At 41.9% G+C, this 26,906-nt stretch overlaps 2 protein-coding genes across 2 annotated transcripts in view; one reads left to right on the forward strand and one right to left on the reverse strand.

Annotated features, from left to right (window-relative positions):
* The window catches only part of ARSB (arylsulfatase B), a 103,552-nt gene extending 78,269 nt beyond the window's left edge, over positions 1-25,283 (reverse strand). Inside the window, exons 1-4 of the mRNA XM_075182248.1 lie at positions 24,911-25,283; positions 22,496-22,682; positions 20,103-20,293; positions 17,183-17,390 (exon numbers count right to left, since the gene is read on the reverse strand). Of these exons, the coding sequence (XP_075038349.1) occupies positions 17,183-17,390; positions 20,103-20,293; positions 22,496-22,682; positions 24,911-25,174 (850 nt within the window). The 5' untranslated portion in view covers positions 25,175-25,283. The remainder of the gene's footprint in view (positions 1-17,182; positions 17,391-20,102; positions 20,294-22,495; positions 22,683-24,910) is intronic.
* SCAMP1 (secretory carrier membrane protein 1) overlaps positions 1-26,906 on the forward strand; it is a 457,689-nt gene that overhangs the window by 335,530 nt on the left and 95,253 nt on the right. The window lies entirely within an intron of this gene.

A 26,906-nucleotide genomic window follows, 5' to 3' on the forward strand; every position in this document is an offset into this window, starting at 1 on the left:
CAGTCAATTGAATTCCCCCCTAAATTGTAGTATTAAAGGGGGGACAATTTTAAATTGACGCCTCAGGCAACTGAGGGTTCATGTCCGACCCTGTTATAAAACGTTTTGAACTAAGGATTCCATAGATTTTACAAGAAAGTCATGGGTGCAGGGCCTCCTTCAGCAATCATGGGGCCCAGTACGGGCCCCCCCGTGTCCCCCCGATGAGCGCAATGAGCAACAGCAACACATACTTACCTGGGGCCCCGCTGGTCTCCGCTACTCTGTCTTCAGCCTGGCTGTCACCGTGACAGCCAGGCACCAGGATGTGATCGCAGGGGTGGAGGAATCATTCCCCCTGCGATCATGTGCTCTGGCTGTCGCAGGCAGATCACATGATCGCAGGGGGAATGATTCCTTCACCCCTGAAGACAGTGTAGCAGAGACCAGCAGTGCCCCAAGTAAGTCTGTGCTGCGCTGTTGTACCGGGCCCCCTGGTGAGCCCAGGCCCGGTACAACAGTACCCCCCGTACCCCCCTGATGGCGGCCCTGCATGGGTGGATAGGGAGAAATGGGGTTCTTGGTCAAAATTTGTAAGGTTTAACGTTCTTTTAAATATTTCACATGGTTCAGTGAAGAGAGATTATAACAAGATTAAAGCGCTACGGAATTTGCTGGCGCTATATAAATAAATGTTGATGATGATGATTATTCATTGAAAAATGTATTCCTGATCAATTCTGTTTTCTGGTAGAGGGTTTGTACAAATGTTTTATTTTTTTCCCCCCTTTTGTATGGTTTTGCGCTGTTCTTTTGCAATTTAATGTATTTTTCATGGCTAACCACACCTGGGTGTAGAGTAACAAGAATACATTTTAAAGCAAATGTATACATTATTTTGGACCTTGTATATACAAAACAATGTAAAAACTGTAGAATGGTTGAATTTTAAATTAAAGGCAAACTCCAATCAAAAGATCATGTTTATCCCCGAACCCCTTCCATCCCAAGTGGAAGAATCGCAGAGTCTCCATGGGACTCGGAAGATACTCAACTGCGTCAGAAATGGATGATTCTCCAGGCAAGACAGCCAGGAGCATTTTGAATATAAACAATATTATTATGAGCTAAATTCATAGAAGAGATTGTTAGCTTTACCACACAATAATATTTGTGCAACCAGTGTCACCTGATAATTGTGGGTCATTCTGTGGATAATCATTTCAAAAGTCACCATGTGATCAGAGCTAATCGCCCTTAAAACTGTGTTCACCAGGAGAAAAAAAACAAACAGAGGCTTTAGCGCTGTAATTGGCCAAAGCTCTATATATATGCACTTGCAATGGTGAATTGGAACCAAAGAACAGTGTATGTTAGAATGTCTGAATTCCATAACAGGAAGTACAGTCTTAAGCTGGGTACACACTACAGTGTCACACGATAAATGACTGTTAGGTCCGATATCGCATTAGTGCGTAAGCTCCAACCATCGTACTAACGCACATTGTATCCTTTCATTTAATTTTATAACTGGGCTAAAAATCTCTATAAACACTGTATACTTTATATATCTGTTTCACCGTACAGATCCAATATATTCTCTTTTATTAATAAAATCCTTTTTGCCATAATTAAACCTTCCTTCTTGCAGCATGGTATGTCAAGGATCACCCCTGTGAAGCATCATTTAGTTTGGCAGGTCTGCATGGCTCAGCTATGGGAGCTCTAGTAATGAGTAATGTTTCTGTGTCCCTTTAATTTACAATATGATGATCTACTCCAATATCAGCTTTTCTAACACAGATCCTACAAATAAACGGACCTCATATATAAACACATTCAGCCGTGACCTCCTCGCCACCTGCGCCATCAATAGTCTCATTGTGTCATCTCCACCAATTCCTGCATATCTGGCAGAATGAAAACTCATTTATGATCACAGTAAACGCAGCAGAGCTGCAGTTTCTCCAGCTACCTGTGGAGAGTCGGAGAAGGCTCCAGCACAGAGTCTGCAATCTGCTCTCAGCATGGGGACGTGGAGAACACCTGTCCTCCCATTATTACCAGGAGCATACTGCGCTACCGACTCAATACTTTCCGCCCCCGGTGAGTGTCACAATACAGCAAATAACATGGGGCATGCAGGTGTGCCCTGACCAATTATCCAAGCACAATACCAATCCATTAGGAAATGTGTGTCAAGCTATAGCAATAATAAACGTTGTGTCTGTGAAACGAGTGCCCCGAGTTTAAATACAGAAGGCTGAAACATAAAGTGACACCAAGGGCACTTCAAAGTACCTTTAATATCAAAAGGCCAAAATGTAGTCAAGGTATTTGACAATTTTAGCCAGATTCTAGAAATAAATATGAACTATCCTCAATAATGGGGCAAAGTCGGCAGAAATCTGTGACAGGATGGACCGCCTATTCCACTCTGTCTGCTGCTGGGAACCGGCTGGGCTTACTATGCCACCGTTCCCTTCCGTTATCCCAAATGCGCCCTCTTGCCGCAGTAGGAGGGGCTTACAATGCTGCCACCACTGAGCTCCTTTATGGCGCTCAGAACCACGTTCCTTCTGGGTAACTGTCACTGCTAGTGTACTCCTGTGCTGGTACACTTGGGCTGGTAACTCCGGACCTCTTACTATGGATTAGAATTGCTGTGGATGGATCCCCCCTGGCCTATCACACTGACCAGAGCTGCAGGGTAGCGGCAGAGCGGTGGTACTGGAGAGCTGGATCCAACCTCAGAAACAGAAAAGTTCTGTATGCAATGACTGTGGCAAAGACCTAAACTCCCCATCATTCGATGTAACTTGATAATAACAGCAACACTGAACCGTTCTCTTACCTGTGCCATCATCACCATCTGCTGTATCGTCTACATTGATGCTCAGCAGTACTTTATTGAATTGGCATATATGAATATGTCAGCATAGAGCGGCTAAGAACACAGGGTAACAATGGTGGGACTAGGTAGAGCCCTCCACCGAAGGTCTGCTGTGCGGCGATAACCATGCAGGTAGATAAAGATCAGGGGTCAAGTAAAAATGGGGCAGCACGGGGGCTAAGTGGTTAGCACTTGTGTCTTACAGCGCTGGGGTCATGAGTTCAATTCCCGACCATGGCCTTATCTGTGTGGAGTTTGTATGTTCTCCCCGTGTTTGCGTGGGTTTCCTCCGGGTACTCTGGTTTCATCCAACACACTCCAAAAACATACTAGTAGGTTAATTGGCTGCTATCAAAATTGACCCTAGTCTCTCTCTCTTGGTCTGTGTGTGTGTTAGGGAATTTAGACTGTAAGCTCCAATGGGGCAGGGACTGATGTGAATAAGTTCTCTGTACAGCGCTGCGGAATTAGTGGCGCTATATAAATAATAACAAATAAATAACAAATAAACGACTACTACATAACTCTTTGAAGTCATTTAAATATGTCTGGAAGTGAGGAAGCTATACTGACTAAATAAGGACTTCTGATCCTTACAAATATAAATCATGAAACTGGAATAATTGTGCCCCTATCTTGTCCGTGCAGCGGACCATCTTATTTTATTCTGTACGGCCATCGGCCTATCCGATAACAGCCGAAACAGTCCAATTTGGCCCACATGTATTACAGTAATAGATTACCACAGAAATGAAAAGGTGTAGAGCTGCAGTAAGACTGGTCAACAATATTCTCCCTACTGAACTGTTCGCTAGCTTAGCAGAGAACCCTCACACACAAAAAAAGAAGATAGAAATAACTTTGGGGAAAAACCGGTTAACTATAACCCAATAAGTAAGAGGATATGATTTGGCTCTCCCACGGAACTTTCCAAAAGTACAAGAAAAGTTTTTTCTTTTCCAGAAATGTGGTGTATAGTTTATGGCTCCAAGGGATCATTACCTCTTTGTCACAAGTAATTGAAGCCATTAACTGCAAGAAAATCTCAAAACACAAGGTCCATACTTGACCAATTTTATTAGGGTGGGAGTAAATTGATGCTAATATGTAGACGACATTGTCTTACGCGATTAAAGGCAGACACCAGATAGTATGTATTTGTTGCATTGCTTACTGTGTCTGCATCCTTATACCGCTACTGAAGTAGTCTCTACTCCCACTCATCCAGCTGCAACATGATAAATGCCAAAGTCAGAACACACATGATTATACTCCTGCCATCTGGCTTTACGTGTGCAAGTAAATAACCCATTGTGTGCTGGGAGAACTGAGCCGAGCAATTAGGGAGGTTGGGTATGGGACCATATCCGGGGAACGTCTTGATTTGTTCATGGGGTGATCATGTTTAGGCTGCTGGCGGCTTTATGAAACCCAGCTAAACATAACCGCTTCATAAATGCATCTCAAGAAAAGCGGTATTTTATAGAAGCCTGGTGTGTGTGTGCGTTTGTTTGTATACACAATATATATATATGGTGTATCTGCTCCTGAGGAAGTCCCACGGTGTTGGGACGAAACGCGTTGAGCTACTGTTACTCCACTGGCATCATTTCCGTACCTCATGTGAGTTCATACTACTTTTTTATTAAAGTGTTATTTTTTACTCTGACATGGCAATTTTGTGTTTGTCTGTCTATGATATTTGCCTGATCGATTATACCATGATGGACTGTTGACCCTGAGCACACATACGCTACTTGTATAACAGGATTTCTGGTACGCAGATTTTTTGTTTTTATTTGGAGGTGTATACCTAATATCAAGCCATTTTGGTTGTTGGGCTTCCACTATTGATAGTGGTGGAGGATTTATCACAATTGGTGTTACATAACACAACTATACTACACTATATGTGCTTTTATATCCACATTGTCATCATCCTGTGGGTGAGGGGGAGGTACTACCTCTGAAGAGGAACTCCTACCATACCACTTGATCCTGGAATCCTTACGGTACGCAGTTTATTATTTCGTCCCCATTTCTATCTGATATTGCACATTGGGCGCCCTACTTGTTTTCTCTATCAATATGTATATATATATATATATATATATATATAATATAAATATATTATATACATACATACACGCACATACATACACAGCATCTAATGATGGACCTATGCCGGGAGTTATTATAAATTCACTACTAAAATAAAATAACTATTAATTATTATATTTTAAAATTATGCTTCTACAATCCTGTTGCTAACATTGTATTTTACACTTTAGTTTGTAGCCTACAGTATAGCAATTAAAATGTAATACATAGTTGGTAATATCTATAATGCGGCAGAACTTCTGTTATTACGGTAATATTAGCCCGGCTTTCTGCTAGCAGCTCAGGGAGTTGTAAGCAAAAAGCCAGCATTAGAACTACCGCAATAACGGTAATAGTTTTAGTGCGGCGGTACTTCGGGGGGAATTGAATGCCCCCCATAGATTGCAAGCTTGAAAGCAGGACCCACTAACTCCTTTGTCTGTTTGTGAATAACCTGCATTGATTTATTACTGTGTTTGTTCCCAGTTGTAAAGATATGAAGATTATGTTGGCATTAAGTCAATAAATGTTAATAATTATTCATTCAAAACTCAACCAGGATTCGTACATACCGACTTCCAGATAGGCATAAGGCTGGGAAAAGGTTAACAGCACAGATCTAGGCTACAGAGACAGTTTATTAGTGACCTCTTGTGGCTGTTCTAGCACATAGCACCTTAGATTTATATGAAACAGGCTTGCATCTAATTGTTTACCTGGAAGACAAGAAGGACCTCAGTTAGGGTAGTCCACAATTTTGCCGCAGAAACGATAGCGTAAATATGGTGTAAGATTGCAGCATAGCATGATATGTGCAACACAGAGTCGTAACTTAGAATTCTAGTGCCTGGGGCGAGAACGACAAATGCCGCCCCCCCTAGCACTCAATTTTAACCAAATGAACCTAAAATATTAATAATTTGCACCCTCCTTCAGCGTTGCGCCCTGGGCAACCGCCCCTATCGCACAGCCCTAGTTACGGCCCTGGTGCAACACAAAGTACACGGCTGCATCAAAATGCTTTCAGTCCATTATCAGTGGGACCACTAGGGTGGAAAAGTTACTCCTTGGGTCCCAATATTGTTAATTACTCCTGTCCACATAGCACAGACAGCCTCTGGGTGGGGAGTACACAGTTCTTCTTTGCAGCCTCTCTCCCCATAGGGCATTATAACGTGTGCTGACAGACTGGGGCTGGTCTTCACTATAGCAGCAGGGGAACCCTTACTTGTTTTGTAATAAAACATAAATTATTAGACAGTGAATCATTTGTGGAGGTGATTGGCAATCACTTGCAATTCTCCTGTATTTAGCTACATGTGACTGACAGTTACCTCTACAAAGACCATAGATGCTGCCAATTCATTCAATAAGACCATACTTGCCTACTTTTGGAGGCAGCTGTCCAGGAGGGGGTCCATCGAGGGGGCGTGGCCACGTGTGGTGCACCGTTAGGCTCCGCCCCTGTCAATCTCGGGCAATTTTTGTCAATCGCAGCTGGGGGCAGGGCCACGATGACACGTTTAGCCCCGCCCCCATCATCTTAAAGAACGGCAACAGCTGGATCCGGGATTTTTGCCTGCTCTCTCGGAGTCCGGGAGAACTCCCAAAAATTCGGGAGTCTCCCGGACATTCCGGGAGAATAGGCAACTATGATTAAGACAGGACACGATGATAGCAATTTAATTCACAAAGTATGCAGGCCACACCTACTTTCATTCATCGAACATGTGTAGTACGATTCTGTCTTGTTAATTGACTAATGGATATCTCCAATTAGAAAGAGCCACCTGTTTTGGTGAAGAAATCACTAAAACTCTGGGGGCTCTCCAAAGGGCAAACCCTTTATTTCATGGTTTCCTTTACCATTCCTTCTCCTTTGATTCATAGCTAAAGTCCGATTCATCTTGGAACGCAATCTGCACACAAGTTGCGTTTTTAAAACCAGCATGAAACTTGAGCGAACATGCGCCCGTATTCAAATACAAGTGGATGTCAAGATATGTATTTGAATCTGGGTATAAGTACGCTCTGCCTAAACAATACTTCTCATATGTTAACAGACAGAACAGGCTGCAGGACACACACATGCATATGTGCAATATCAAGCCGCATCAGAACAACTGCAAAAAAAAAAAAGAAATGATTAAAGAAATGACCAACTTATACTACTATTAATATAAATGTTTTTTAATATTAAATATGTAAACCAGAATGCTCTTAATGCATACTGTACATACAATCCGTTTTATAGTCTCTTTTACTTGCATACACATGTTCTGTGCTATTTAGTGGCACACATATGCATAGTTTTTAATACAAAGACTTTAGCTGCTTTAACTGGTGGAGTTAAGCCCAAAGAGGTTGTTCCCACACAAGCCAGTCCAGAGGAGCCTGGCAGTGATGAAAATTATTCAACAGAGAGAGTCACTTGTTTGACCAAAAAACCCCCCAAAACATGTGGAGGAACCTGCAGGCAGACGAAGTTGGACCCCTATAGGGAGAAGGACAAAGATTTGGGGGCATAAATCACTGTAGTGAGCCCCCATCTTATTGATCCTGCCACAGTATTTCAGGGTCGCACTGCCAAAGTTACTGTGGCAGATGGACTGGAAAGGGACGTGCCTGTAGCAGGGGTGTATCTGGACTGGGGAGATGGCCAGGACTTGCTAAATGTTGCCATAATGGATGGTCTCCTCACCGAAGTGATCGTGGGCAACAAGGTTGGGGGTGGAATTGTGACTGCGTTTCTCAACTTCCTCACCTGGAGTCAAGCGGCCAGACTACCGTCTTGAGAATCTCCGCCTGCATAACCCAGCCTAAAGGAAAAGAATCAAGCTGCTAGATCTTCAAGAACCAGCCCGTTCTTTGCCACTGGAAAGACTACGTCCCCTAGCAGCGCAGAGGATGTTGACTCCGACCATTCCAATCTTGTGGGGGTGCCTGGTGATGCTCCTGCCCCTAGCAGTATGCCAGCTCTGGTGGTGAGTATAGCGAACCACAGTGACCTCCCTTTGACTGATCTTACTATGACTGGACATAGTAACTCCAACATAGACCCCCTTGCAGAATGCTTTGAGCAGAAAACTGCTAAACCAGGAGGTAGGGTATGCCACTATTGAGAAAGAATGTTTGGCTATTGTTTAGGCAGTGAAAACATTTCAACCCTACTTGTATGAATGGCATTTTACTGTGGTGACTGATCATAATCCATTAAAGTATCTATAACACACCTCAGGGGAAAATGGCAGACTGTTGCAGTGGAGCCTTGCACTTCAAATTTATGACTTTCATATTGTTCACAAGCAAGGAAAGGCTCACAGCAATGCGGATGGATTGTCTCAGCAGGAAGAGCCGGATCCCCGGGGTTGCCCCCGGTAACCCCAACAGACTGCGAAAACAGGGACCAAATCGTGGGGACATGGCCTGCAAGGGCAAGTGGGAAGGGGAGGCGTAGTAGTGTGACTGGGCCACCTAGAAATAAGCTATTGTATAATATTATTATTTTAATTAGTGGTGAGGTGCGCCAATGTATATCATTGCAAATTAACTGATTTTTGTATTGGAAATGTATTGATATCAGAGGCCGTATGCCATGTTGGAGGAAATGCGTTTTTGTAATTTCTGAAGAAAGGAAATCGCCTGCTAATGAGGCCTTTGATCTGTGAGTGAACAACATCTTTTTAGCCTGAATACACAGCAGGGTTAGTTACCTTTTCCATCTTGTGTATTCTATCCTGTTAAAAAGTATCTGAATAATGTATCAGCAAGTAATTTGTGAAATCACAGATTGATGTAAATTTTGTTAAGATTAAACTGCATTAAATCCTAGTTTAGAGAATATATTACATTTTGATTCTAAAGATTTTAGAAGCGGGTTATCCCATACCAACATGTTTCTTAGAAACATTATATAAAGAGCTGTGTTTTGTATTTTAACTGTAGCATTCCATCCATACTTCTGTATGATCACTAGTACCTCCAACTAGTGTGTAAATGTCCTTGAAAAGAACCATGAGCAATAAACATCAATGCTTGAAGATTCTGCCCGATGCCTATTACCTGCTGTATCCTGTGACCAACAGATAAGAGCTTACACTCTAATTCGTTTCCTGACTGTCCTATGTTGAACCCAGCATCTCTGTGTTAACGCTCTGCCCTCTACCTAGCTATCCTGATCCATAATAAGCGGACAAGAGGTACCAGCCACCACACAGCAAAGAGGTGCTGTAGCACCTATACCAGCTAACCAGAAGTAAGTGGTTCCAGGTGCCGGAGAAGGAGCCTGGTGGTGGCAGCCGAATTCTTCTACAATTATTGCGCAGTTGGCATTCGGCGAGTGTCTGGTCTTAGCCCACCTGGTCACAGTTATAATGCTACGGACTTTGCTGGCGCTATATAAATAAATGTTGATAATGATGCTGTGTCAGTCACCACTATCAGCCGGAATTTATACCTGCTCTGCAGCTGGTGCAAATGATACGGTTAAAACAAACCCACGTACTTAAGAGAAACCCTGAGCTTGAATTGTCCATATCTCCGTTGGCAAACCCTCGGCACTCCCTTACTGTACATTGCCTATGTTCATTCGTCCCTTCCCTCCCCAGTTCCGCCCTCAAGTCGTAGGCAGTCATAAGTGGCAATTGCTTTCAGACACGAATTGGATGCAATTGCAATCATTGATGTAATGTCTGTTCCAGAGCATGCGCAGAGCTATATTACACAAGATATGGCACACAAAGGACTTATGTCTAGGGATGTGCACCGGCGACTTTTAGTGTCTCGTGTTTTATGTTTTGGATTCGGATTTGCTTGAGGTTTTGGGTTCGGATTTGTTTTGCAAAACACCTGCCGAAAGGTTTTGGTTCGGATTTAAGGTTTTGGATTCAGATTTTTTTGAAAAAAGCATAAAAAGTTCAAAAATCAAGTTTTTGGGCTTATTTTCACTCCTACGCTATTATTAACCTCAATAACATTCAATAACAATCATTTCCACTAATTTACAGTGTATTCTGAACACCTCACAATATTGTTATTAGTCCAAAACTATGCAACGAGGTATCTTTCTGGACTGCGTAGAGGAGTGGTCACCACAATATAATTTAAGAACCCTCAAATGGTCTGAATCCCACCAAAAATTGTACCTGGACTGCGTAGAGGAGTGGTCACCACAATATAATTTAAAAACCCTCAAATGGTCTGAATCCCACCAAAAATTGTACCTGGACTGCATAGAGGAGTGGTCCCCACAATATAATAAGAAAACCATCAACTGCTCTTAATTACACCAAAAATTGTACCTGGACTGCGTAGAGGAGTGGTCACCACAATATAATAAGAAAACCATCAACTGCTCTTAATTACACCAAAAATTGTACCTTGACTGCGTAGAGGAGTGGTCACCACAATATAATAAGAAAACCATCAACTGCTCTTAATTACACCAAAAATTGTACCTGGACTGCGTAGAGGAGTGGTCACCACAATATAATAAGAAAGCCATCAACTGCTCTTAATTACACCAAAAATTGTACCTGGACTGCGTAGAGGAGTGGTCCCCACAATATAATAAGAAAACCATCAACTGGTCTTAATTACACCAAAAATTGTATCTGGACTGCGTAGAGGAGTGGTCCCCACAATATAATAAGAAAACCGGCATCAACTGGTCTTAATTACACCAAAAATTGTACCTGGACTGCGTAGAGGAGTGGTCGATACAATATAATAAGAAAACCATCAACTGCTCTTAATTACACCAAAAATTGTACCTGGACTGCGTAGAGGAGTGGTCACCACAATATAATTTAAAAACCCTCAAATGGTCTGAATCCCACCAAAAACTGTACCTGGACTGCATAGAGGAGTGGTCCCCACAATATGATAAGAAAACCGGCATCAACTGGTCTTAATTACACCAAAAATTGTATCTGGACTGCGTAGAGGAGTGGTCCCTACAATATAATAAGAAAACCATCAACTGCTCTTAATTACACCAAAAATTGTACCTGGACTGCGTAGAGGAGTGGTCACCACAATATAATAAGAAAACCATCAACTGCTCTTAATTACACCAAAAATTGTACCTGGACTGCGTAGAGGAGTGGTCACCACAATATAATAAGAAAACCATCAACTGGTCTTAATTACACCAAAAATTGTACCTGGACTCGTAGAGGAGTGGTCACCACAATATAATAAGAAAGCCATCAACTGGTCTTAATTACACCAAAAATTGTACCTGGACTGCGTAGAGGAGTGGTCACAACAATATAATAAGAAAACCATCAACTGCTCTTAATTACACCAAAAATTGTACCTGGACTGCGTAGAGGAGTGGTCACCACAATATAATAAGAAAGCCATCAACTGCTCTTAATTACACCAAAAATTGTACCTGGACTGCGTAGAGGAGTGGTCACCACAATATAATAAGAAAACCATCAACTGGTCTTAATTACACCAAAAATTGTACCTGGACTGCGTAGAGGAGTGGTCACCACAATATAATAAGAAAACCCTCAACTGGTCAGAATTCCACCAAACAAGTATCTGGACTGCGTAGTGGAGTGGCCCCGGTACCCAATTTGGTACCGGGGCCACAATATAATAATAAAACCCTCAACTGGTCTTAATTCCAGGAAACAGATGGCGGACACCGGATGGACGTCTAAAACCAACATAGCAGTTAAGGGCGCAGTTCCTCTTTTTTGTGACTGCACAAACAATTAACGTAGTAATAGAAATGACATATTTTTTTTTTTAAATATAGAAAGAAGGTAGTACTAGAAGTGGCAGTTATTTATTTATTTTTAAATAGAGAAAGAAAGAAAGTAGTAATAGACTCTCCTGGGGATTCGAATAACTGCCATTTCTAAGTGGGGTGAGCCACAGAGAGATTATTTCCCTCAGTTTCTCTAACAGGTTGTCAGTGTTGTGCCTCTTCTTAAAACCTGTGATACATAACTACACACACTCGGCAAACCTTTTACAAATTATCTGCGGCACAGGAGAGTACCACTGGACTGTACTTTAATAGCAGTACCTATTATTTTTGGGTACAGCAATAGTGAATGATCGTAGTTAGACTTTTAAATATCAGTACAAGCCAGATTTTTTTAAAATTTTGTAATAGTTTTTTCCAATTTTTTGGGGACAATTTTTTATTATTTTTTTTTTAATTAATTTTTTATAATTTTTTTATAAATTTAAATTTGTTTTTTTTTAGAACTTTTGGATAACTTGGAAATAACAATGCCCTTAGCAGAACAGACCACAGGACACAGGAAATACAGAAAGAAAGAAGGTAGCAATAGAAATGGCAGTTCCTCTTTTTTGGAACTGCACAAACAGTGATGAAAATGAAGGTGGAGCTGTTGGCATGTCACGGTCCTTTTCAGAGGACAATCTCCTGACCAGCAGGTCTTTGCACCGCTGTAGACTTGTGTCCGCCGGAAACAGAGACACAACATACGCTTTAAACCGAGGATCGAGAACGGTGGCCAGAATGTATTCCTCTGACTTTAAAAGACTGACCACCCTCGGATCCTGGCAAAGCGTACGAAGAGCTTCATCCACAAGAGCTACATGCTTGGTGGAATCGCAATGGTGTACCAGCTCCTCCCTCACTTTCTCCAGCTGCTTCTGCAAAAGCCTGATCAGGGGAATCACCTGACTCAAGCTGGCAGTGTCGGAACTGACTTCTCGTGTGGCAAGTTCAAATGGCTGCTGAACCTTGCACAACACGGAAATCATTCTCCAGTGCGCTTGACTCAGGCGCATCCCCACTTCTTTTCCTATGTCGTAGGTGGCTGTGTAGGCTTGAATGGCCTTTTGATGCTCCTCCATCCTCTGCAGCATATAGAGGGTGGAGTTCAAGCACGTCACTACCTCTTGTTAATTTAGATTGCAAGGCTTGTAAATACTTTGAAGATAAAAAAAGCAGGCTGCACAGACTGTGGAGCTAGAAAGTGAAATTAAATGGACCACTTTTTTGGGTGGCTATCTATGCCCCCCCCCCCCCCCACCCTACACTTGTAGTTGAATATAAAAAAAAGCAGCCTGCATAGACTGTAGAACTAGAAATTCAAATATACAAAGAAATGGACAAAGGCAGTTTGGAATCTGTCTGCATCAGATCCCCTCTCCACTAGGAGTAAAATAGAAAACTATTCAGCCGTTATATAATCTAGAATATAAATAGAAATTGAGAACGGCAATTTGGTATCTGTCTGCATCATAATCATCAACATCCTCCTCAGCGCCAGCTACATCAATTTCCTCCTCCCGGTGTACAACATTCACACGATTCATTAGCCAAATCTGTAACTGGACTCTGGGTGATCCTTCCAGCATATGCAGAGGGTGTGCTGCAAATGGTGGAAGGAGCCACCTCTTCCCGTACAGTGATGGGAAGGTCAGGCTTCGCAACCACCAACACCCTTGGACTCGCCTTGGGGATTTGTGATAATTTCTCTTTAGAAGGCAGAGTTGTTTGCTGTGTTGTTGTTGACAGCATAACTCTCTTAAATTTTTTGTAGGGGGGTGGGGGAGGAGGGCTTAGTTCCTTGGGTGAAGCTGAACCACTAGTCATGAACACGGGCCAGGGCCTAATCCGTTCCTTGCCACTGCGTGTCGTAAATGGCATATTGGCAACTTTACGTTTCTCCTCAGATGATTTTAAGTTTCACTTTTTGCTACTTTTACTGAACTTGGGCTTTTTGGATTTTACATGGCCTGTACTAGGAGATTGGGCATCGGCCTTGGCAGACGACGTTGATGGCATTTCATCGTCTATGTCATGACTAGTGGCAGCAGCTTCAGCATTAGGAGGAAGTGGATCTTGATCTTTCCCTACTTTATCCTCCAAATTTTTGATCTGCATTATATGTAGCACAAGATACTGCAGAATGTGTGAACTTGGTAATATTGCAGTACCAATGGACTTATACTGCTGGATTGGTTTTGCAATTTTTTTTTTATTTTTTAAAAACTTGGGAATAATGGGGAAATAACTATGCCCTTAGAAGGACAGAGCACAGGACACAGCACCACTGGACTGAACAGGACACAGCACAGGACCCAGCAGCACCACTGAACTCAGAAGGACAGAGCACAGGACACAGCACCATTGGACTGATACTGCAGAGCACAGCACAGCACAGCACAGCACAGCACAGCACAGCACAGAACTAAACAGCACAGCACGAGATCTACCAGGACAGAGGACCACCTAACACACCCTCCCTCTACCCTGAACAATGCCCGCGTGAAGATGGCGGCGACTAGCGGGTAATTTATAGGATCCGAGTATCACGAGATCCGACAGCGGGATTATGACTCCGAGCCTCGGTTTCAGGTTTTCATTTTGCGCCAATACCCGGATCTGTCTCGGATCCGGCTCGGATCGGAAACGTTCGGGTGGGCTCGGATTCACGAACTCCGAGTGCGCTCATCTCTACTTATGTCCAAAGATAAATCAGGTGCTCAATGTGCAAAAGTTTTGCTCGACAAACTAGTGAGTCAGAAGAAACCAACTGTGAGAAAGATTTATTGTTATATATAAAATGTCTAGTAAAGCAGAGGAGCATGTTATTCATACCTTTCTGCATTTCAGTGCAGCCACTGAGTCAGAGATTCCATAGTGCTTAATCTGCCTAAAATTAATATATTATTCACCAATTCCGATGACAAAAAAAGCCATCAGCGGCCAAACTATTGGTAAAGATGGAAATTCACATGCTTGCTTTCAGAGAAATCCTTCCTGAACATATTTATATTTAAATTTATGTGTAAATGACTTGTGCCAATCTGTCCACTTTGCGCATGACAAAGAGTTTTCCCGCAATACTAATTAAATCAGTTTCTTTAAATAGCCCCCATAAAATTGCCCGGTGTTTGAATGTCCTACTACAAAGGCGTCTAATGGAAGGAATAAAATCACTTCAAAGTCCACCCTGCTAACACGTTAGGGCCACTTTCTTTATCCACTCCAACTTTTTCGTTGTCAGTCTTCTAAAATACTGCTCAGTTTATCCTCATTTATGTGGTCAATCAATCATGACTGTGAGGGTCATAAATGTCACTTATGTTTGATTAAATACATTATATAAGTAGGAATCTACCTAGATAACTGCTTTCCAGTATAAAATATACATAAGCTGCGAATGCTGTTCCAGTGAAAGTATTGGTGGGGGTTTGGTTTCCACCACCTCTGAAGTTGCATGAAAACAGGTCCTTCTGAAGGAAGAAACAGTCTCTGCTGCGAACTGCTAAAGAAGGAATATCCCTAAATGTGTCTTCTCCATCCCTTAAATCATGTTCCATGAATGAAGTCCTGTTACTGCGTGTGGTTACATAACTAGGTGCATTTATGACCGCACCTAGCATGGGACACCCAGATCCTCCTCTCAGAAAACTGCACGTGTGCATAAGTGTAAAATCTATTTATGTTGATAATAGTTGGGCTAATTTACGCAAAAGGCATATGCATTGTACAAGATGCACTTTTGTAGATGACATTTACCCCCAGACATAGTAGTACACGTGTTTGTTTTAACAGATGAGTCACACACAGGATTGCCTCCGTTTGATGCTCCAATGAACCAATATACATGATAAAGCAGTCTACCAATTCACTAGGTATCATCGAAAACAGAAAACACACAGCTGATTGGCACAGTTGTTTTCAGACCAACAGTAACAGCTATTTGCAATCAGGAGTATCACCTCTGCACAACAAGAGTAAAGCATGTTTATAACCTTACACCAGACAGCGTCTTGGCTTGCTGGTAATGACATCACTGAAGATTAAGACACAATGGCCCTGATTCAGAGTGAAAACGCAAGCGTAAGCATAACTCGCAACTGAAAAGGTTGTACCCTGTATTCAGTGTTGTAGATGCTTCCAGGTCTGAATGAGTAGCAGATGCGTCTGCTTGATTCACCCCTCAGGCACAACTCGTTAACATGTACAAAAACTTTTATTTTATGTTACAAAAACAATTGCTATGAAGCATCATGTAAACTTGAATAACCTAGTTAATACAGCAGGAAATCCTAATCTATGGCTAAGTGATTACTAAAGTCTCAATAAGCGTCTGTGAATCATTTGCAAACCTCTAATTCACCATCACCATTTAAATATATAGCGCCACTGATTCCGCAGCGCTGTACAGAGAACTCATTCACATCAGTCCCTGCCCCATTGGAGCCGACAGTCTAAATTCCCTAATACACAGCCTAATACACAGCCGGAGAGAGACTAGGGTCAATTGTGATAGCAGCCAATTAACCTACTAGTATGTTTTTGGCGTGTGGGAGGAAACCGGAGCACTTGAAGGAAACCCATGCAAACACAGGGAGAACATACAAACTCTGCACAGATAAGGCCATGCTCGGGAATTGAACTCATGACCCGAGCGCTGTGAGGCAGAAGTGCTAACCACTGAGCCCCAGTGCTGCCCTAATTAAAGCGGTTCACTAGCTTGGGTGTCGTCATCATTATCGTCATCGACTACTTACACCCACCCCTGACCACCACAAATAAAACGTTTTTTCAGACGCATCTGCAATTACGTCCCAGTCTGAGTCTGCACAAAATCGCTTGAATTTACTGTACACTGTGTAGGTTACAAAACCCCTAACTGCCCCCATCACGCCTTTTAATGCGTAAGAAGAAGTTTTAACTGGCAAAAAGTTGCAGCTTTGCGTAACCACAGCAGAAAGTGAACACACGCTGCTGCATAACCAAAGCAGCGTGTGTTCACTTTCTGAGTATGTGCAGTGCGCAAAAAACGCAAAGATACGCTATGCAACCGGGCGTAGATCTCACTCTGAATCAAGCCCAATGTATCTCCTTGATAATAGAACGTGAAGAGCTCTAACACATCAGAACAACAAAATAATACTTGAAGAACATTTACACTTAAATATAGTATATAATCTATTAAACACATTTTAAGTGATTTTTACTTTTGTATATGAATTCTTTTGACCCATAAATGTGATGCACAGGATGGCATCACTACATGCTGACTGAATGCCCTACACATGTTACATGCAAAGGATGTTTTACTAAGCAATACATCTGCATTCAAATATAAACCATGTAACAAAACTCTTAGCAGGCACCACTAATCACATCTATACAATACAGATAAAATATAATTATTTTAGCGACTGAAATGTGTTCTAGACCTTCATGTTTACCTGTAGAGAATATGAAAACCGTGTTGTCCCAAAGTCCTTGCTGCTTCAACGCCGCTGTGACGTTCCCCACCGCCTCGTCCAGGACGGACACCATTCCAGCATACTCTCGCCTGTTCTTGTTCTTGATGAAGCTGTAAGGTTCTACGTACTCCTGAGGAACTTGCAGAGGCGAGTGGACCGCTTGAAAAGCCAAATAAAGAAACAAAGGCTGCAAAACAAGCAAGGAGATCACTGAGAAGCAGACCAATTGGGAGACATTTATATATTCCATAGTGTATCATTATTAGACATTAGAAGTGTTCATAGGAAAGAACAGGACTTTAAAATACTGAATAATTTAGAGTAAGGAGTGTCATTCACTGTAATACCCAAAAAGTAGGGATGGCGCAACAGATCACCAGTAATAGTGATATTAAGGGAAGTGACCGGGGCATTGACTATACATAACCGTTTGGCAGTAGCGGTTTGCGATATGTACATGAACGGGAGTGAGGCAACTTTACTGAAGAGCTGTGAATGTTACTTAGTATAATGTAGCTGGTGCGGAACGGGCTACGAAGACGGCCAATGACAAGCCATGATGGGTGATTGGATTTCACTGATGGAGAGCTGGATGTGTGTGGTATTTGATGTTATATATTATCTGATAGAGATATATGTTTGAAATGTAGGTTCATGGATGAAAAGCTAGTTGGGTGGGAAAATAAACAGGATAGAGGATAAAATGTAATGTATCTGTCTAAAATCTATAGTCAACAGTTTATAATTTGTAAGACATACACAGATATTGGTAAAACAAATGGATACAAAAAGGTGAATGGGGCCCTGCTCATAAGAGCTTGCAATCTATAGGTAAAAAGCAACAAATGAGACACAAGCTGCATATCATCATCATCATTTATTTACATAGCGCCAGTAATTCCGCAGCGCTGTACAGAGAACTCACTCACATCCCTCCCTGCCCCATTGCAGCTTACAGTCGAAATTCCCTGACATATACACACACACATACACAGACTATGGTCAATTTTGATAGCAGCCAATTAACCTACCAGTATGTTTTTGGAGTGTGAGAGGAAACCGGAGCACCTAGAGGAAACCCACGCAAACACAGGGATAACATACAAACTCCTCACAGATAAGGCCATGGTTGGGAATCGAACTCATGACCCCAGTGCTGTGAGGCAGATGTGCTAACCACTGAGCCACCGTGCATATGGGTATTAGTGTATAAAGTGGGTGCCAGAGTACAATGTGTGGACATTTAGTGGTGTGTAGAAGTTTTATAGAGAGGGGTCACAGTGTAATAGTGACTATAGTCATTGCGGGACATAGTATAAAACTATGGGGTACACTGTGTATGCTTGTTGCTGTAGTCAGTGGGTGTCACAAAACAAGTTTGATATCCCCTTATCCAGCCTGTCCCTCGTTTGTCACAAAACGTAGTGCATAACAACATGTAATTTTTATAGTCCTGTATATGTTCCCCAGCGCACCAGAGTACAAATGCAGTGTCTAATTACATGTGGATAAGGAGACATTGTAGCCAAGCCTATATAAATGAGACTTTTTCACTATATTTTACTCATTGTAACAATGAATATTGTTTAATGTATATTGTTGATATTGCAGTGAAGCTGTTATTCATTGTTCTTAATGTGAAGCCAGATGGGGTATGGGTAAGGATCATGTTACAGGATACAGCTGAGGGGGCTGTAGCTACATTCATTCTCCCCCACCTTTCTCTACAGGAAGTCCTGAACAGCTGAAAGCTAGGTCTGGCTGAAAAATCTTGTAAGGGGTTAATTTCAGGAGGGGCTAACTGCTATCCTATATCTGAAGGTGGGGAAGGCCAATTAGTAACCTTTGTCTTCGACTGGACTAGCCCAGACATTGTGGTTAAGACAAAGCAGGGAGCCACTGTGGAAGGCAGACTCATCTCTACGCCCACTCCAACCCCCTGGTCCAGCACCCACCAATGTTTAAGGAGACCCAGGGGTTTGACAAAGAAGGGGAAAACACTGTGGAAATTTCACCCTGGATATAAGGAACCACTGAAGGGAAGGAGATGTTCATTGTGAGGATTGATTCCTGGAAAGTGTAGGGTGGCTGGTGTTGAGTTTATGTTCTCTACCAGTAGACTACATCTGCAGATGAGAGAAATCCATGGGTCTTGGACTCTGCAATTCAAGACAGCCAGGTCACTATAACTCCATAAGCTAGTAGGGTAAGGTAAAGATTATGTGGTAAACCTGCCTAGCATTTATTTACTGTGTGTATATAATATTCTAGTGAGTGTTTTTATTACAATACATTTATTGTTGTACTTTCTAACTGCATTTGCCTGAGTGAGTATAGGAACCCTAGAAGGTACTGGGTAGGCTTCCTTGGGTGGCCAGCCAATGGGAAGTGAGTAGAAATTGGCCACATAAACCGGGTATAAACCTGGCATCACAGTGGGGTTCACTGGTTTCTGTTAATAGTGGGGAACACAGTGTACTAAATGTAATATCTGTAGGGTGGGTGGTCTACTAAAGTCTGGATTTATGAAGGGGAGTAATAAATAATAAATAGGGGTGGGGGTGATGAATATTAGGGACGGGGAATTAGAAAGTGGGATAATGAAGGGTGGTGATGAATAACAGGTCTGAGGGTATGATGAAGGGGATAATGAATATTCTGTCCTCCGATGAGGAGGAACGAGGGTGGGTGATCATGAAAGATCGGAGCACCGCTGCTATATCTGCTCAGCTGTGAGTCAGACTAAAGCGAGCTGGAAATCCTGAGGCCACCAGACGGCTGCCCAGTCGGACCGTGCATTGAGTCAGCTCTGTTGCATCTACCATGTCTGCCGCGTTGGTGCAGCGTTTCTAAGAATGACATTTGCTACTTCATAACAATGATCTGCTAAAGTACTCACTGTCTCACGCTTGTGATTAGCTATGAGATCTATCGCTCTGCCCGTGAATAGGTGAGTGGAGTATTTCTGCTCATATCCTTTGGCTGTTGCTTCACCATCTCGAAAGTCAAGAGCGCACATTGTTTTATTCAGCCATGAGCTAGTGTAACATCTCTCATGACTGTAATACTCCTCACCGCCTGTGTAATATCCTGTAACACAAATACAGAGCGAGTCAGAAAGAGAAAGCTATGGCTATTTGCGTTTTGATAAAGGTTATTCCTCTACTACATTTAGCTGATAAGAAGTCTGCCTTATCTATCCGTAATGGGTAAGATCAAGCAAGGTTCTGTCACTAGCAATAAGCTGCTGTGTGGAGATAATCAAAAATTTTAAACCAGTTTGAAATTCAATTCCTTTTTTCTTTTTGTTTTTTGCGGCTCATGTTCGAATTAAAATTAGTGGCTGGAAAAAACAAAAACAAAAGACAACCCTTTGAGTTTTAAAACAGATTTGCTTAGAGCATCTCTAATGCCAAACACCAATATCAGTTTCTAAACGATGCCTATCATGTAGTCAAGCAACCAGATCAAATGATTTTTATGCAATGGTATAAATTAAAAAAAAATATAACTTATTGCATAAAGACAATAACCATAAGACAAATTTGTAGTAAAGCAAATGATGCATTCACCAAGTAACTATATCTCCATCATTATTGAACGGCTCATCCTACTGAAGGAACCACTTGTAGGTGGGAATGATTTCCTACACACACACACACACACACACAAGTGAGGATGTCCTTAATTACTTTTTTTTAGTGGATTTTAACGTTGTATCACAAGTAACATTAAATTAGAAAAGAAGAGGCAGTAAGGGAAGAGAAAGGGAGGAGAGATAAGGAACACAAATCCATCAATATATTCACATGTCAAATGTCCAAGTAATTACAGCATAAAATGTGATTAAACTGCAGGCCTTGTTCATGTATACATCTGTAGTAAGATCGGGTTAGGGGGTTACCATCTGCTGGGTTTAGACGGCTGCACTTCACACACACATCACCCAAATAGATCACACTGGTCCAGTGTCTTGGTTCAAATAGCGCCACCTAGTTTTACTCACCAGTATAAAAATAAAGTCACTAGGCTGTCTGGTTTCTAACTAATACACAGGAACACCCTCTCTCAAGTGAATGACCTTGTGCCCCACACACACAAAATAACAGTACTTACTGGTTACAGATTGCAGTGTTTTTCTACAGGCATCTGGTCTGCTTCCCAGGCTGAGAGGAAGCAAACTCATGGATTTTCAACAGCACCTAATCAGGTGCAACTCCTGATTAGCCAGCAACTTGCTGGCACTGTGGAAATGGGCCTTATGAATGGAGCCCGCCCTTCTCTCTCCATTCATAACCTGAGACACTTTTCCCACAACCGAAAACACTCTTTGGGAAGCTCCTTCCCTACACAAACAATCTCCCTGGGGTTTTAAAGCACGCAAGACAGAAAGCCTGGGATGTATATATCTGCCATTTAACACTTTTACATGGCTTCTATTACAATCATTGATTTACAGACATATCAAACTAGAATAATGCAACCTTGAGAGCGTGTGTAGAGTGATTTGCTTGGTAATATCAGCAGTAAATATGTGGTATGATCATTGGGACAGTATTAGATCAGATTCTGCATTATCTTACTTCCTGTAAAGCATATTTAATGATACAACATAACTGACGCTCATATAGTCAATTATCTAAGTAACTTTACAGGTTAGGACACACAAAGGTCTAGCCAGTGAGAAGGTGGAGATGGAAGGAATTTCTAGATGAAGTTACATTTTCTGTACTACAACCGCATGTTTGTATTATACAACTATAACCCTAGTGAGGGTAAGGCTGGGTACACACTACTGGTTTTTCCCCCAAATATCAGGCAGATTACACAACAAACGACTGTTAGGTCCAATATCGCATTAGTGTGTACGCTCCAACAATCATGTTTTAAAAGCACATCGTATTGTTTGATTTGATTTTATAAACTGACTAAAAAAATCTCTATAAAACGATGGAACATTGTCGGGCAAATCCTGCAGTGTGTATGAGCTCACACCCAGCAGTGTCCATAGATCTCTATGGACTGTGCAGTGTCACAATCTTTTCAGCAGATGGTGATGACAGATGAAGAGCACAGATCTGAAGGTAAATCGTGTAAAACGTGTATAGTGTGTACACATGAATCAGCATGCTGACCGGGACTTTCAGTCGTTGGTAAAATCATTAACTACATCACATTGGGAGAAACTTTCTGTAGTGTGCACCCAGCCTAACTATATTACATAGGTTACTGTACTCTTTAGAAATGTCATAATCAGAATTAGATTTATAAGAAAATACAAAAAAACATCACCAAAGTAAGTGTCAAATCCTCTACGGGTTGGCAGGCAGTCTTTTTTATACATGCCCAGGTGCCATTTTCCCACCATGTGCGTGGCATACCCAGCCTCCTTCAGTAACTCGGGCAGAAGCTTTTCATCCAGAGGCAGGCAGTGCGGCTGACATGGCCATATGATCTGATGCTGTAGTCCTGTGCGAATCTTTGAAGCAAAAATCAGGAAAATGAAATTAGTAACTAGGCAGCGAGTGACTTCAGTAATAAGTATATGTGTGTGTGTGTATATATATATATATATATATATATATATATATATATATATATACACACACACACACACACACATTTATATTATGCGTCATGTTTAAACGACAGTAGATCAAACAGATAAACACTTATTTACAAGGAAGCAATCAGTCCGGTCTTACTGGTTCTAGTGAACTGGAACTCTTATGTGCGACCAAAGAACATTTACTTTTTGAGTTTAAGTTTCATTTTTATTTTGTTTTTTACTGCAACCGTTTACCAATAAAAAGGCTTTATTACATAGTCAGTCACTACTAGGAACACAGTTTGCATAGCAGGCTCTTTGAGTTAATGTTACTGCATACCTTCCATATGTCCAGATTTAGGAGGGACAGTCTCGTTTTGAGGGCCTGTCCCACCATCCAGAGCGGGAGAGCTTTGTCCCACGGGTGGGAAATTGCATTTCATGAACAGTGGGCATTAATAATAATCTGATTCATGTATTTTTATTAATGATTATAATAACAGGTGTTAATGTATTTGATATTGTATGTTCCAAGTTCCAATTGTACATAGACATTGTGCAGTTTGTTCTGTCTGTCTGTGGCAAGTAACGAAGAGCCAGAGCGTACTTATACCCGTGTTCAAATGGAAATATTTCTTGAGATCCACTTGTACTTGAATTTGGGTGTACTTGCACTTCTGTCCAATTTAAAAAAAAAAAAAAGCAAATTGTGTTTACTTTGCGTTCCTTGATGAATCAGGTTCTGAATCTCCACAGTTAATTTACAGAGAGAAAAAGGCAAACAGGCTAAAAAGCTTCTGCCCCATTAAAAGAATCTTGTTTATGGACCCATAACAATACCAAAACAAGCCACTTAACCTAACAATAGGTTTATGGACTGTGGGCGGAAACCAAACTAATGGCCCCCGCTCTGTGAAGCAGCAATGCTAACCACTGTGCCACCCAATCTGTAGAAGGAATGGTCCTGTGATCCACCCAACCCAGGGCCGTAACTAGGGCTGTGCAACAGGGGCGACCGCCCAGGGTGCAACGATGAAGGGGGCGCAGTTTAGGAATATTTTAGGCTCATTTGGTTAAAATTGAGGGCTAGGTGGCCTCAATGGAATACATTATTAGCCTTCTTCATGACAAAATACCAAATCTTCATGAGGTGTGGGACCTCTGGTATGCTTTCCATCAGACTTCAATGCCCGCCACCCAGTGAATTGCATTTTCCATTCATTTTATAGTGTGGGCTCTGTTTCCTCTCGGGGGGTTGTCGGATTAGCTTCATCCCCCCTCGGAAGGTATATGTCGAGTTATCCCTCTGTCCCTTTCCCCTATTAACTTTTTTCTCTCTTTATCTTTCTTCCCCCTATCTCCCCCCTCTCTCCTTTTTCTTTTCAATAAAACTTAGGAAAAACACAACATAGGGTTTCCTATTAACGGGCCTTCCCAAGGCTTACAGTTGGATCATACCAATTATGATTATTGTTTTGTTTTGTATACAGTATCTCTGTATTCTCACTTCGGATTGTTTGTAACTCATGTTGTTGTTGAAAATAAAGAGTTAAAAAAAATAATTTGAGGGCTAGGGGGGCAGCATTTGTCTTTCTCGCCCCGTGCGCTAGAATTCTAAGTTACGGCTCTGACCTGACCCTCCTCATCAGTCAAAGCAAACTTTTCCAATCCGGCAGATGCTGTCATCTTAGTCCAAAAAGCAAATGCAACCCCCAAAAAACGAGGAGAAAGGGGGCAATTGTGAGGTTTATAAATGCCACAGAGTTATAATCAAATAAATGTTAGCAATTTTGCTAGACGCTTCCAAACAAATAAAACAGGAAACCTGGTGTTTTATGTATATAAATTTAGATAATAACCCTATATTTAAAAAGCATAAACCAGAAAATAAACTTATTCATATAAAAAAGTCCCTTTAAAAACATTGCAAGTAAAACACCCTGTATGTGTACTGTAAGTAATGTATTTTCCAGAAGTTGAGACAAGACAGCCCTGGCAGTCACGTGACCAGTCCTAGTCATATGACATGAAACTGATGGGGAACAGTTACAACCAATACAAACAGAACACTCACTACCTACAGTAATAATAATAAGGCGGCCGGTACCAGGCTCGCCCGTGTCTCAGGACAACACACAGATGACTGACATGTGTCTGACCTGGTATCTGCCGCTCAGCAGCTGGCTGCGGGACGGGGTACACAGCGGCTGCACGTAGTATCCGCCCAGTCTCACTCCCTGGTCGGACAGACGGTCCAGATTCGGAGTTCTGATTTCGGAACCGTGGAACCCGACGTCGTTCCAGCCCAGGTCGTCAGCCAGTACAAACACTATGTTGGGCGGAGGAGCAGCTCCCCTGGAGCTGAGGGCAGCCTGGCAAAGTATCAGCCCGAGCCAAGTGCCCAACACCACGGTCCCTGGCATGGTGACAGGGAGGGGAGAGAGGATACCTCTGGTTACACCGCTCCCGCCAGGGGCAATTCATCCAGGAACTGGCTACTAAACTCGGGGACCGCCCTGCATCCTCCTACCTTCCGCCTATGACCTACTGTACCTACTGCGTGACATATATACAAGGCAGGGGTTAATCACTGTACTGGATTTCTCTGCTGAGTTATAGTCTGTTTTTAAATGACATACAGTCGGTTCCATAATATGAATGATTCCAGGATGATATATACTATTGCAAAAATGTATATACATTGTTCACTTTTGCAGGACCTTAGATATAGAGAACATTATGCATGGCTTTATATACAATGTACACTGTTGCAGGATTCCACATGCAATGCTCCATATGTAATGTACATTATTGCTTATTGTTCAATCAAGAGCTGCAATTTATGAATATTTTAGTTTAATTAGGTTAAATTTGAAGGTTAGGGGAGCCCAGGCGCTATAATTTTAAGTTTTGGCTGTTATATACAATGTACACTATTGCAGTACATTACATACACAATGTGTAAGATTTTATCAATTATACCATTACATGACTTTCCATACAGTCAACGCAGTTACATGATTTTTATCAAAATGTACATTATTACAGGTCCATATATTCTCACTCTACCGATTAAATTAAACCATGATGTCTTGAAGCCAAATGAGGCTACACTTGTTTTGACACACTGAGCAGAATTTTAGGAGAAAATTAGAAAACATTAAAGGAATGTACAGGGCTGTTGTAAAGCAAGGTAAGAATCTTAGACATGCCCTGTTATGCACCAGTGGGCTGCAAATGTGATGTCTATTTTTGTTTCACTTACACACGCTATCTCCTATCCTGGGGAACATTATAAACAAGAATAACAGGTTGATGGATGGAAACCACTCTGCAGAATTGTGTCTGTTCCACCCTTACGCTGGGTACACATTTATGCAATTATCATGCAGATCACACAATTCACAACCATTTGGTCAAATATTGTAAGAGTGTGCAGGGCCGGATTAACAATGGGCCTGATGGGCCCCAGGCCTCTCCACAGAAATAAGCCCAGGCCAACCAGGAGTAAAAAAACTAGACATTTTTTTTATGTGAGGGCACCTGGTGGTGTGGGGAGGGTGGGGAGGCAATCGTGTAATGGACAATGGGGGATATGTGAAAATATAATATGCAGGTGTCAATGGCCTGTGTCTATTAACATAGAGATCAGTTCCTTTTCTTACAACAAAATTACCAACTTTTTCAAAGGAGCTGATGCCCTGATGCCACGGACAGTTAACTGTGTTTTACTATTTGGATTTTGAAGTCTGCTCAGATGTATGAACACTTGGACAAATAATAGTTATATATAACAAATGACCAACAACTGATAATCATATTCTTACACATTGACTACACAGTTTGTATCAATAAAAATCATATTTTGCTCTGTATTGGGTGGCGGTCTCATAGCTGCCCTCTGTGTTGTGAGGCAGTGACAAGGGTGCTATGTGTTGCATGGTGGTCACAAAGGTGCTGTGTATTGTGTGGTGGTCACAAGGGTGGTGTGTGGTCTTCTGCTGCTATCGCACATCCACTTCAAGGTTGGATGTGCTGTGAATTCAGAGATGTTCTTTTGCACGGACGATTTACTAGGAAAATCAATCTAGCCGCTGTGTCCAAAATAGATTGTAGAGATTTAAATCTAATTTTGAGAAGACCAGTTAGGAAGGA

This window comes from Mixophyes fleayi, chromosome 1, assembly GCF_038048845.1.
Source record: "Mixophyes fleayi isolate aMixFle1 chromosome 1, aMixFle1.hap1, whole genome shotgun sequence".
Lineage (NCBI taxonomy): Eukaryota > Metazoa > Chordata > Amphibia > Anura > Limnodynastidae > Mixophyes > Mixophyes fleayi.